Genomic DNA, 13,666 nt, shown 5'->3' on the forward strand with positions numbered 1-13,666 from the left:
TGGACTTTACCCACCAAAGTCATTGTCAAGACTCGCCGACATTATTGCATTATGTGTACAAGTAGAACCGGAGTTCCGACCACCAATGTCGGAAGCTGTGGAAGCGTTTGTAAGGATGGTTCAACGGTCAAGCATTAAACTTAAAATGATCTTTCAAGAGTTGAAATGAAAAAGTAGCCGAAAACAAAGAAGAAAGAGACATTATAAGAAATAATTATTTGTTAAAATATTTTTGTTTATTTTTTCCTGCTTTAACTTTTGTTTTGTAAATATGTAACTTGTGTAGTGTTGCACTTAGTTTTTTTTTCAATGTAAACAATTTTTTTAGGAAGCTGTAGATGTTGTTGATGAGTTAGGAAACGCAGCTTTACGATACTCAGCAAGTGCCCATAATGGGAATGTGTTTCTGTAGGTAGCATAGTACATCATGCAATTCTTCATGAACACTCCTACTATTTCCTGCAAATGCGATGACCATAAACATTATTCCAAATCCAAATGTTGTAAGGAATCATTTGAATCCCATAGAATCATGTTAGTCTAACCTGTTGAGGGAAATCTCCATCTTCCATTTGCGAATTGATGATAAGCTTTCCGGCGCGGTGAAGAGGAACTGGATCTCTCTCAGTCTGGAATAAGCAGAGGAATTGTTCGTTGTCACTTATGGAAATGACAAACAAAAAAAGGTGTAAATGCAAAAAGTGTAAATATTTTGAACCTGTCCAGCGTGAATCAGACCCAGCATGGCCCAAGCCGTTTGCACAAGGTTGGATTGATTCCCTTCTGATGGTATGTATCTCTAAATACACAAAATGCTAAAAAAGATCAACACTTGTTCGATAACTTCATGCTTGTACCAAGTACTTAAATCCGCATAAATACCTGTTCAGGGCATGACAGATAGCTTTCGCCCCAACCTCCATCATCTTTCTGTGTCCTGAGTAGGAACTCAACACCTTTACGCATAGCCAGACTATTTTCATATGTTTTACCAGCGGCTGCTAGGCCGTCAAGAGCAAACCATGTGGCGTAAATGAAACAAATACCCCAATTCCCATACCTATAAACCATACCCCAACAATTCTGTTAGGGTTCTCTTGAACCATACTTCATTACCATGTACGAATTGTGTTCTAAGTAACATTACCATGAACCATCTGGTGTTTGTTCGTTTTCTATGAATTGTACCGCTTTCTCGATGAACCTGCTTATCTCTTTTGTCCTGTGACCTGGATAGAGTTGCTGGAACAGAACCAAAGCTTGTATAACAGATGATGTGCACTCCACATACTCACGCTCGGCCACGAGATTAGCAAGAAATTCCGTGGGATTGAGAAACTACAAACACCATTTACAAAGGTTAAACATCATAGATTCTCATCTTACAAACTTCCAAATTCGCTACAAACATGTGCTGATATCCTAATGTGTTTCAAGTCCTTACTTCGATCCATTCATATGCACGGACAGGCTCCCATGCAGTCACACCTCCTTTCTTACTCTACATTTAAATGCATTCTTAGCTGCAAATCTTAACAATAGCGAATAATCGGGACATAAGTCTTACAGATATAAACTTACCTGAAAAGATAGCAAGAGATTAACAGAATCATATATCTGTTCGGGATCTAGTTGCTGGCCAACAACCTCAGATGGCATGGTGGAGAGCAGCAGGCAGCACTACAAAACCAAAGAAGTACTTTCAGGCATAACTCTCTTGGAAGCTCCAGCAAACTTGTTATACATCAGTGACTGGTTTGATTACCTTTAAAGCTTCAGCCGTACAATCTGAAACTTGCCACCCATGATCTCGATCAGATAAAGTCCATGCTCCTTTGGAAATGTGGCGGTACATGCTCTTAAAGTCACCAGACGGGTTTTCTCTAACCTGCAAAAGTTCTTTGTTTTAGGAAACACACATTCAACACCTTTTTAGAGAAATTCAAGGTAAAGTACTATAACTAAAAGGATATCAAACCTGAGATAACTTAATATAATCATGTCCTTTCGTGAGAACATTGCTAGTTTCATCAAGGAGATCACTAGCAAGTATAGCTTGAACCGCAAACCCTGTATCCCATAGTTGACTTCCAAAGCTCTGCAAAAGTCAGTAAATTTAAAGAAGTTTCCGTCGCTAGAGAGAATATACCAAAAGAATCTGATTTTGACTCCTTTAGTCACCTGCATTTTCATTCCATCTTCAGCGACCCACATGTAATCCGGAATTCTAGCAAGATGCTTCTTGAAGTAGTCCCCATCAGGGTTATCAATCCAACATGCAAGCATGCACAATACCTACAGAGTAAAAAAATTCAACTTCAAATCCATTCATATACGTTCTTAAGAGAGTGATGTGTCGTAATTTTATAAAGGGTCATTCAACATTTTACCTTCTCAACACATCCGATGGTGATATAATGGCTATTCTCATCTTCGTAATGTATGTGTTTCATTGCCAGCCGACAAGCTTTTTCCCTCACGAGCTTGTTTAACGGCCAACGGGTAAGGAACGGCTCCACAAAGACGTAAAGAGCGTCCCAAACCAAGTCTTGAACCAAAGGATGGGGAAAATACATGTCCTCCTACGGGAAGAAAGAACAAATGTTAATGCTACAGTAACACATAAATTCAAGATTAAAAAAATATGGGCAAACATACCTTCGCGTATAGGCGCCTGGTTTTGTTCCAGTTGATAGCTTCATAAGGTTGCAAAAGGAGTTCATCACGCAGTTGCAGAATAAGAGGTGTTATTGGAGCAACGAACCTCTTTCCATATAGATACGACATTGGCATGTAAACCATCCGGCAATAGCACAATGTTTTCGCTGTATTATATTTTGCGTCAACACAAACATCAAAATAGAAATTCTAATGGAAAGAAGGATTTAAAGCTGAGTCAATTAGTATAACAAACCTAAGTGTATTGGAAGAAACGAAGGTAGCAACCAAATCTCAGGAGGCATCGGATTGGTTCCAGACCAATCATAAATTCCAAGTATCTACATATACCAAAAAAAAAAAAAATCAAAACCCAGATTGTAACATCTCTCAGGCATATATATACATATGGTCTGCAAGATTGGTTTACCGATAGCCATATCTTTCCCCAAGAAGGGATATAAGTGACACCACCACGGTCAAGAATCCATTGCCTTGCCCGTTTACACGCGTCATCTCTTCCTCCATTGGGACCTTCTCCAAGAATACGCAAGCAAATGTAATTCAGCGCGGTGCAGAACATAATGCTCTTGCTCTCAATGTGTAATCCCCATCCACCATCTTCGTTCTGAGAACAAAAGGAGCAAAAGCATTAGCTCCTGCGGAAGATGATCACTAAATCCACAGCTCATGCTTAGTGAAAGTAACCTGATGACAATAGACATGACGAAGCATCTCCTTGCGATGTTCCTCATCGAATACCTTCTCCAGGTGTCCTGTGATATACAAACAGAACACCTGCAGGGAAAATTTCTCCATTTCAATCGATTTTATCCAATAGAAACCGAAGGAGGAATGGAGAAGAAACATACCAACGGAGGAAGGAAGAAGAGAGGCCCGGTGATTTCTCCCGGCCAGTGACCGTCGGAGGCTTGCAAAGCAGAGAAGAAGGAAACTCCTCTCCGTACCGCATTAGTCGCTTTCTCGTGAGTTATGGCTTCGTCGCCGTCGATCTTCACCGGCGGGATCACTTGCTCGAATCTCGCCTCTTTCAAAAACTGTGCGTTCAATCAACTCAAACACGGTATCAGTAATGGCAACTTGGCCCATTATCTTTTAGGGCCTAAACACGGTATAAGTAATAGCTTATGGCCCGTTGTCTTTTGGGGCCCAAATGTAAAAAGCTTCATCTCATAACTATATTGCCACTGGCTTTTTTCCTTTCATTTGACCAAAGCTATTAATAAGGGAATTTTCCAATAATATCTCAAAAACAAATAATAAGAAGGAAAAAGGTAAGAAATAAAAATAAAGAATATCTTAAATAAAAACCCAATAGATATCTTCTACAGGACTTTTGAGTATTTGCCAAAATGTGATTAGTTTCAAAAAAAAAAAATTTAATAGCAACTTATTAAAAATAAATTTAAATAATAACATTTTAAGTTTTAGAGACTTATTTTTAGATACTACATTGAAGATGTTCTGAATTCTCCTCTTCAGACTTGACTAAAAAGTAAAGGTTTAAGAAAATAATTGGTAACAGAACAACAACACATTTGGTTATATATTGTACATCTTTTTTTTTTTTTTTTTTTTTATAACTCTGGTATCTGGGCAGGCACATTCCCAACTATCCTCCCGTAGAGGGTCCAGCGCCCCAACGGAAGGGATGTTAAATCCGTTGTGGCCGGAGCTCGAAGTCGTGATGGCGGGCACCTCAGCCAAGGTTCCTTTACCACCAGACCACGAGGCCCGGTTATATATTGTACATCTTTATATAAGTATGATACTACGATGCATCTGGGGACTTTGAAAATAATTCTAGTGAACCAAAAAAAAATCCATACTCTCCATGATCATGTGGTGGTGGCTCAAACCCAAAAAGAAAAAAAGATCGTGTGGTTTGTAATTTAACTGTTTACGTGTATATAAATTATGAACGTAGTATAGTTATATATATGTGTGATAAATCTATTCAAAATATAAAATGGACAAAGGTGAGTAAGTGACTGCGACAAAAAGGTAGGTAAAAATATTATATAGATAGTCACTATGTATTGCAACCTATTAAGATTTCGAGGTACCTTTTGTCATGGTAAACATATAGTTATATATAATTTTTTTTTTAAAAAAAATATCAATACAATTAAATTACGAACATGCCCAATTGATAAAATGTTATGTCCAACATATATTCTTTTTATTTAAGGGTTAGTTATTATTCTCTTCATATATCCATATCCAATTTTATTTATAATTTTCATTTGATTCCCCTAATTTTAGGATCTACTTGAGTCAAAGTCTACGGTTTCATACAACAATCAATATAAATAATCATATTAAACATGTTTGACAACAATATAATTGACATCATTTTTTTCACCCTATAACCTAACCTCAATTCTATTCCTAACACCTACACCTTTTATAAGTAAAATTAATTCAAAAGTTTTAATAGGTTTAGATAGATACAAACAAGTTGATATATATTAAATAGGTTGATTTATTTTATTGTCAATTATATTTGATATATATACTCTGAAAGATTAAATGGACTAATTTAGATACTTAATCATTTTAAGAATATTTTAATATATTAGGACTGTTTTAATACTAATAATTTTTAAAAATATTATACACAAATATATAAAAAATTTTAACATATAAAAAATGTTACATATTTACAGAAAAATAAATAAATTATAAAGTAACATTATACCTGCGGGTGAAGATCTATAATAAATAAATATGATTATAAAAATGGCATACAAACATATGATTATAAGGAACATAGAGTATGTCGAGTCAACTTTTTAGTTGCTACTATTTTATAAAATATTTTTTGATTAAAATTTATACACAAATATGATTACAAATAATAACATAAATATGATGAAAAAAAAAATATATATATATAAAAATAAAATTTCTAAGAAAAAAATGAAAACAAAAAGTATACCTCAGAATCTAGTACTCTATTAAAACAGAAACATGACCTATTGATATAGATATGGTCTAACTATTTTAATAGAATATATTAAAACTTCTTATTAATTATTTAAGAGAAATATTATAAAAAAATACAAATATGACTAAAAACATAAATATAAAAATTAAAACTTTTAAAAAATGTAAAACGAAAAATATACATGCCTTTTTAAGTACGGTTCAGAATCTAGTATAGTTATAAAGTTGAGAAAAAAGTATAAACTTACTTGCATTCGCCAGAAGAGATCACTGCAGCCTTTAACACGATAACGGTTGACCAAGAAACTCCGGCGAGCTTCTTCCACGGCGGCTCGTTCCTCCGGTGTGCCAGCTTTGGGATCAAACTCCCATGTTTGACGTCCAACAAAGTTGTTGGTGCTGGACAAGTAAGGGTCTTCCCCATTTCCCTCTCCTATTTTTAACTTCCACATAACGACGATGATCCTATGTATACGTACTCACTGAGGTCGGAATTTCATATCAATCGTACGATGCTTTGTTCCAAAAAAAATCGTATGATATAGGGTACGTACTGCGTAGTGTCTATATAAATATATATATACACACTTTTTACAACCATGTATATATAGCACTATGTCTATTTACATGCATATATATATATGTTTTGTGTATATGAATGTGAAGAACATGCACATATATATCTGTAGATAATCTGATTTATTATCTTTGTACTGGAAGAGCCCTCGTGTATATAATATGAAATAGAGAGGATGAGAGAGATTACTTGTGATGAGTCGATATTTGTCTTTACGTCTTTACGATCGATTATTAGATTGGAGTTTGGACGAGGTACGTGTACGTGTACATGTACGTACACTACAAGAAAACATCAAGGATTCTGAGAGAAAAAATAGTCGGAGTTCCGCCGGAATTCCAAGGAAATAAATTTCCGAGGAAATTCCGAGGATCACTAGTTTGTCGGAAATGTCCTCGGAATATACCGAGGGAGAACTTCGTCGGTATAATTCCTCGGAAGTTCATCGATCGATGTGTGTTTGGACATATATACATCGATCGATAGGAGTATACCGACGGACATTTTCCTCGGTTTATTCCGAGGAACTTTTCCCTCGGTATATACCGAGGGACCAGTTCCTCGGAATTTTCCGAGGGACAGCTCCTTCGGAATTTTCCGAGGGAGATGTCCCTCGGAATATACCGAGGGAAAAGTTCCTCAGAATAAACAGAGGAACCTGTCCCTCGGTATAGCCCGAACGTTTTTTAAAAAACGCATCGATCGATGCGTTTTTGAACAAAAACGCATCGATCGATCAAGTGAAAAATATAATTAATTTCCTCGGAATGTAAAAAATATTAATTTTTTAAAAAAAATAAAATTTCTGAAATTTAAATTCGAAAATATGAAATTAAAAGTAAAATTGAAATCATATTAATTAATATTCAAAGTTTCACAAATAAAAATAAAACATTCCGAGTTTGTGGAAAAAAAAAACTACGGGTCTGGCACGTCCGGGAACACCTCGTTCGGGTACATCCTCTGCATCATCTCCATCATTTGCTGGTTCAGCCTCCTCTGTGCCTCATAGCCCGCCTGTTGAGCCGCCATCTGGGTCTCTAACAAAGATATACGATCATCTTTGTCCTTCAACTGGGCCGTAAGTACTTCTGGATCAACAAAGGGCGGTGGTGCAGAAGAAGGGGGAACCGACCGGGTGCGACGACCCAAACCGACCAAACGTCCCTTCTTCTTTGGAACCGACTGAATAGAAAAAAGCCAAATTTAGAAATTTAAACCAAGAAATAAATGAATTGAACTTTTAAAAACAAAGAACTTACGGATTCAACGATTTCGTTGATTCGAAACCGGGACAAGTTGGTCGAAGCCGTCGAAGCCGTCGAAGCGTCATCCTCGGTTTGAAACTGAGACACTTCGTCTACCACCTGAGTTTGGACCAGGTCGACCACGTCCCTCACAAGACCGTCATCAATCTGGCCGGTCTTCTTGTTGGTATACGCCCTCCTCATTAGGGCGAGATCATCAACCGGCTCGCCATCATTTTCTTCCGCCTTGAAAAAAAACATAAATTAAAGAAACATTAGAAATTAGAAGAAATGCACAATAAATTTAAATTCTGAAACTCAAATAATTGAAGAAAAAGCGGTTGAACTTACCATGCGATCTCCGAGAGTGGCAATAGATTGAGCACCCAAGTTATGCTTGTAGATGCCCTTCCCTTTACGGTCGCTCTTGCGGTTGGTGGAGTTGGTGGAAGAAGTTTCTTTCGTCTCTTCCTTATCCCAATGCGCACACAACTCCTTCCAGACCGTGTCGTTCATCGACTTTGGGACCTTTTAATAAAAAAAAAAAGAAAAATTTAATAAATTAAAAAATAGTTTAATAAATTAAAAAATGGTTTAATAAATTAAATCGAACCTTATTGATTTCCCACTTCTTCTTCCACTCGTGGATCTGCTTCCCATAGTTGTCCATTACTTTATGGACGAAGTGGTGATAGATAAAGAGCGTCTCATCGGAATTCCAGTTGAACTCTTGCTGAAAAAAAAACACAATTAGTAGAAAATTTATATTAAAGATTAAAAATATAAGTAAAAAATTAGAATACTTACCGCAAACTGACGAAACCACAGAACCTGCTTGTCGGTTGGGAAGTGAGTGAAAGTCGGATGTCCACTGTCGAGGGCCGAGTACATCATACGGTTGATCCATGCGCTGATCCCGTTCCCGGATCGGTTGAACCTTATTAAAAGAACAAACGGTTAATAATGAATCCAAATTTAAAGAAAAAAAATGTTTAATTACCATGTTTGACCCCGTCCATGTGGATACGGAGTGAGATACGGAAGATGGTCACGACCGGGCTGTTGAACCAACTCCGCAACACGCATCACTCCCGGAGGACCCGGAGGAACAGGAGCGGATGCAGCAGCGGGAGCGAGAGGAGCAGGAGCGGGTGCAGCAGAGGGAGATGTATGGTTGGAGCTGTGGGGCGAAGGGGAATCCTGAAAATGGCTGGAATCCCGAGACTGGCTCCCCGTACCACCACGACCACGACGCTGTCGAGGCCGGGTCTGATCATCATGAGACCTGTAAATTTAAAAAATATATTTAATAAATACAGAAATATATAAATTAATTTTTTTTTAAAAAAAAATTCCCAAATAATTTAATCACAAAAAAAGATTTATATATATTTAAAATTTTTAATAAATATATAAAAATAGTTCTAATAAACAAAAAATAGTTGTAATAAATAAAAATAGTTTAATAATTACAAAAAAATAGTTTTAATAATATATATATATTAAAAATATTTTTAAATCCCAAATAATAGTTTTTAATCACAAAAAAAGTTTTATAGATATTTAAAATGTTTTGTAAAATCCAAAAAATCGAATTTATATAGAAATTTTTTTTTGTAAAGTCCAAAAAATCAAATTTATATAGAAAAATCGTTTTGTAAAATACAAAAATCGATTTTATATACAAAAATTGATTTTATAAATAGAAAAAAAAATTATAAAAAAATTCTAAATCAATTCAACAAAACAAATCATTCAACCAAATCACAATTCTAAACCTATTATACAACCAAATCACAATCCTAACCAATCACCCTAAAAAAAATCTATCAAAACCACACAAAAACCTAACAAATAGAACCTAAGAGAGTGGGATAGGGTCCTTACATGATTTGTGTAAGAGAAGAGGGAGATCGCCGGAGATATCGTCGGATTTCAGGGGGAAATCGCCGGAGAGAAGAGAGGATTTGCGCAGAGGAAGAAGAAAGAAATGGGGAAGAAGAAGTGGCTCGTGGTTATAAAACCTAGGGTCCGACGGATATTATCCGTCGGAATTCTAATTTCAATTTTCGCGAAATATTTGCCCGGTAAAATGAAAATATTCCGAGGAAATTCCGACGGATAGTAAAATATCCGTCGGAATTTCCTCGGAATATTCCGAGGAAATACCGAGGAACTAGTGTTTGGGGTTTCAAAACATCAATTTTTTTTGCCGTATTTCATTTCTTATACAATTGTAATGCATATCATTGAGGATTCTTTGTATAGATGAGCATAAACCATGAAATAAAAAATTTCAAAACTAATTGAAAGTATTCCCTTTACCGTTCATTAAAAGGTATAAGTGTTTCTCTTATGTTGCGAGATTTCGTTCATACAATCGGAAAAGTGTTAATTATACGGTAAGGAACAAATTTTTGACTTCATAATGAACGTAAGACACTTAATAAGGGTTATATAGGTGTTATTCAAACGGCAAAACGTTGTTTTCAGTTTAAAAACCCTATTTCCTCGGAATTTCCTCGGATTATTCCGAGGGAACTCCGAGGAAACCCTCTTCTTCCTCGGAATTTCCTCGGAATATTCCGAGGAAATTCCGAGGAACTAGTGTTTGGGGTTTCAAAACGTAATTTTTTTTTAAATAAACGCATCGATCGATGCGTTTTTGAACAAAAACAAATCGATCGATTACAAAGATGGACCGGGCCGTAAGATTGTGATCGATCGATGAGAGAATCCCATCGATCGATCGAGAATCTCAATTGTTCCTCGGAATGTCCTCGGAAAATCTTGTATGTTTTTTTAAAAACGCATCGATCAATGCGTTATAGAACAAAAACGCATCGATCGATTACAAAGATGGACCGGGCCGTAAGATTGTGATCGATCGATGAGAGTATCCCATCGATCGATCGAGAATCTCAATTGTTCCTCGGAATGTCCTCGGAAAATCTTGTATGTTTTTTTAAAAACGCATCGATCGATGCGTTATAGAACAAAAACGCATCGATCGATTACAAAGATGGACCGGACCGTAAGATTGTGATCGATCGATGAGAGTATCCCATCGATCGATTGAGAATCTCAATTTTTCCTCGGAATGTCCTCGGAAAATCTTGTATGTTTTTTTAAAAACGCATCGATCGATGCGTTTCTGAACAAAAACAAATCGATCGATTACAAAGATGGACCGGGCCGTAAGATTGTGATCGATCGATGCGTTATAGAACAAAAACGCATCGATCGATGCGTGTTCGGAAAACAGAATTATAAGGCAAAACCCGACCTTTTCTGGATCTAAACCTTAGAACTCTCATCCCCTCCGATTTCCCCTATAATTCGCCCCCCCCCTTTCTCTCTCTATAATCATCCGATTTGAACAATTTTGGGCTCCATTCCACTTGATTTTTCGAGCTCTACCTGATTCCTACACTCGTCTTCACCCTAAGACAGGTATACTCCGCGAATCTCCACATTCTGAAATCGTGTTCTTGAGCAATTTTTTGGGTTTTGTGAATTTCTTATTTCCGTGTTGATTCCTTGATCAAATATGCATGAAACAGATGTTTAAACATGGAATAGAACACAATTGTCTGTGATCAACGAGTTTGGAACAGGATTTGAGATGATTTAGGGATTGAGAATTTTTTTCAATTTGGTTTTTTTTTATCACAACTCGATTTCGCTTTTCATTTTCATGTTGCTTTGAGTTCTTAATTGATTATAACCATGTTGAGAGCAATGATTCTATTTTGTAGAGAATGAAGCGCACGAAAATGTCAGCAAAGAAGAACACACAAGAAGAGGGTTCGTCTCAGCGAGAGAAGCAAAGGCCAAAGAAGTGGGATAAGTCTGATACCACCCACTACAACAACATGAAGAAGGTAGCCGTTCCGGCTACACAACTAGCATGTCCTGAGACGATGACAATATTGGGAATCCAAGCAGACATTGAAGGACTGTTCCAGAACATGGGTCTAGGCCAACTATGCAACCTCAACGAACCCACTTATCCGGAGTTGGTACGCCAGTTCATAGCATCCGCATACGTCACCCGTCCCGATGATAGCCATCAGGAAGGTTTTCTGGCATTCGTAGTGCAGAAAGTATACTATGAGGTATCTTTCACAGACCTCTGCAGACTATTTGGATTGAGTGCAGGGGAGAGGACATCTGGTCTTTATTGGACTTCAGAGCTGTTGAACTTCTGGGAAACGATTGGCACAGGGGTTTATAGATCTTCTCAGGCAAAGGAGTCACTTATCCGGAGCCCAGTACTGAGATATGCCACACGCCTCATTGGCTCATTGCTATACGGGACAACCACAGCCGCATCAGTCACGCAATGGGAGTTGTGCCTCCTGTACCAAGGTGTGAGGCATTTGCTACCGGCATTTGGAAACTCTACATTCCCACCTGCTACTGCCTTCAACATGGGAGCGGTGCTGGCCGCAAACTTAGCAGGATACAAGGGGAAAGTAACCAAATCCAAGAGCAATGCATGTGGATTTGGTGCAGTGATTACTCGGATCCTTAGACATGTGGGTGTAGACTGCAAGAACCAGCAGGTAGCACTGGACAGATCGAACAACATTGCTTGGAACTACCTGGATGTCATTTCTCTAGTAAGTAAGGAGTTCATAGCTGGTCCCCACTCGAGGATCCATCGGGATGGTCCTTACGTCTACGTATTCCAGGACCGAGCGAAGAAAACACTCTACTGCCACCTACCTCAGATCGGTCTGACTTCTCTACTTTCAGAGGCTGCAGTTGAGTTCCTACCCCCTGCTACCGCACTAGTAGACAAGCCATCCTTCTTCACGCCAAAATATCAGACCAAAGGCAAGGGCGTGGTTGATGAAGAAGGAGAAGATGAGGCTGCACAAGCCATTCCAGATGATTCACAACCCCATCAGCTACTCCCATCAGACTCCAGCCAGTACAAGCTGCAAGAGCTTCCACCGAACGCCACTTCGCGCCAGCAACAACATTGGAGAGATCAGAGCATAAAGACAAACAACGACATGCTACACAAGATCTGGGCTGCCATTTCACGTATCAGGCCGTGTCGTTGCCAAAAGGATGATGTAGTTCATCGGGACAACTCTCCATCCAGCTCTGGTTCGGGTTCGAGTGGTACACACAGGGTAAGAAAGAGGTCCAAGAGACCCAACGATGCAGGAACATCTGGAGCAGGAGACGAGGAGTAGGAGCTATCACCGGCTATTTTATTTTCTTTTCTATTCTAACGTTTTATGGTCTTATTTTCTGTTAATTTTGAACTGAGTTTTTTTTTGGGTTTCTTAATTATGAGTTCGTATTTCTTTTACATGGTTTCTTCGTTTTATTTGGTTGTGTTCTGAGTAGTTTTTAATTCGTATTCAGCTTTGCCTTGCTAGATAAACCAAATAACTATTATCCGAGGAAATAGGTTATATCAAGTGTTCCTCGGAATTTCCTCGGTATTTCTTTAAAAAAAAAAAAAAAAAAGTTCAATGGTAGTCTGTTTCCGAGTCATCATCATCAGATGAATCTGAATCTGGATCTTCGTGAAACTCTCCAATCACTGGTTCATCCTCTACGTGAACGACGGCTTCCTCTCCAAAGTCGGTTAAATTGACTACAAGGCCAACTCCAGCTAAATCTTCTGCTGCACTTAAGTTGCCGGATGTGCTTGGTTGTAGTGGGTCTTCCAACTCAGAACTTCCCTGAACTCGGCCTCTCGGGTTGAGTCTTGTAACAGTAACCCATGGATCATCTCTGTTCCTTACCCGGGGGTACTTGATATAACAAACCTGTAACATTTAGAAAAATTATAAATTAATACACATGATGATGAATCATTCTGAATAATTAACATTTAATTACCTGATCGGCCTGAGAAGCAAGAATGAAAGGATCATAATATTGCAGCTTTCGCCTCGAATTTACTGATGTAACACCAAATGCATCTGTTCTCACACCTCGATCTGGGGTGTTGTCGTGCCAATCACAATAGAAAACAGTACAGCGCAATCCAACCATGCCCAAATACTTAATTTCCAAAATCTCATGTATGTGTCCGTAGTATACATCATCTCCTGATGCAGAACAAACGCCAGCATCATAAGTCGTACTCGAACGTCTCCTCTTCTGAGTTGTGAATGCATATCCTCGAGTACAAAATCTCGGATATGACTTCACAACAAAGTTTGGTCCAACGACCATCTCACGT

The 13,666-nt window shown here is 37.9% G+C and overlaps 1 protein-coding gene across 1 annotated transcript; it reads right to left on the bottom strand.

The window, feature by feature from the left end:
* Positions 1–201: 201 nt before the first annotated feature.
* LOC106381005 (beta-amyrin synthase 1) lies at positions 202–6,424 on the bottom strand. The gene is made up of 17 exons (XM_013820868.3): positions 5,877–6,424; positions 3,531–3,716; positions 3,367–3,456; positions 3,089–3,286; positions 2,915–2,999; positions 2,659–2,825; positions 2,391–2,582; positions 2,182–2,295; positions 1,979–2,098; positions 1,766–1,888; positions 1,582–1,680; positions 1,445–1,501; positions 1,148–1,338; positions 883–1,060; positions 719–799; positions 546–629; positions 202–459 (listed from the first exon to the last, which is right to left on the bottom strand). The coding sequence occupies exons 1-17, from the start codon at positions 6,078–6,080 to the stop codon at positions 325–327; spliced, it is 2,304 nt and encodes a 767-aa protein (XP_013676322.1). The 5' UTR covers positions 6,081–6,424; the 3' UTR covers positions 202–324.
* Positions 6,425–13,666: the final 7,242 nt, after the last annotated feature.

The sequence above is a fragment of the Brassica napus genome, chromosome C6 (assembly GCF_020379485.1).
Source record: "Brassica napus cultivar Da-Ae chromosome C6, Da-Ae, whole genome shotgun sequence".
In the NCBI taxonomy this organism is placed as follows: Eukaryota; Viridiplantae; Streptophyta; class Magnoliopsida; order Brassicales; family Brassicaceae; genus Brassica; species Brassica napus.

What these genes read in the sequence shown, in the direction of transcription:
- LOC106381005 (XM_013820868.3), bottom strand. Translation starts at nt 6,080, where the DNA reads ATGTGGAAGTTAAAAATAGGAGAGGGAAATGGGGAAGACCCTTACTTG. An exon ending in GGGGAAAGATATGGCTATCG is followed by an intron (nt 3,000 to 3,088) that starts GTAAACCAATCT and finishes TGGTATATGTAG; the next exon opens with ATACTTGGAATTTATGATTG. An exon ending in CCATCGGATGTGTTGAGAAG is followed by an intron (nt 2,296 to 2,390) that starts GTAAAATGTTGA and finishes TTTACTCTGTAG; the next exon opens with GTATTGTGCATGCTTGCATG.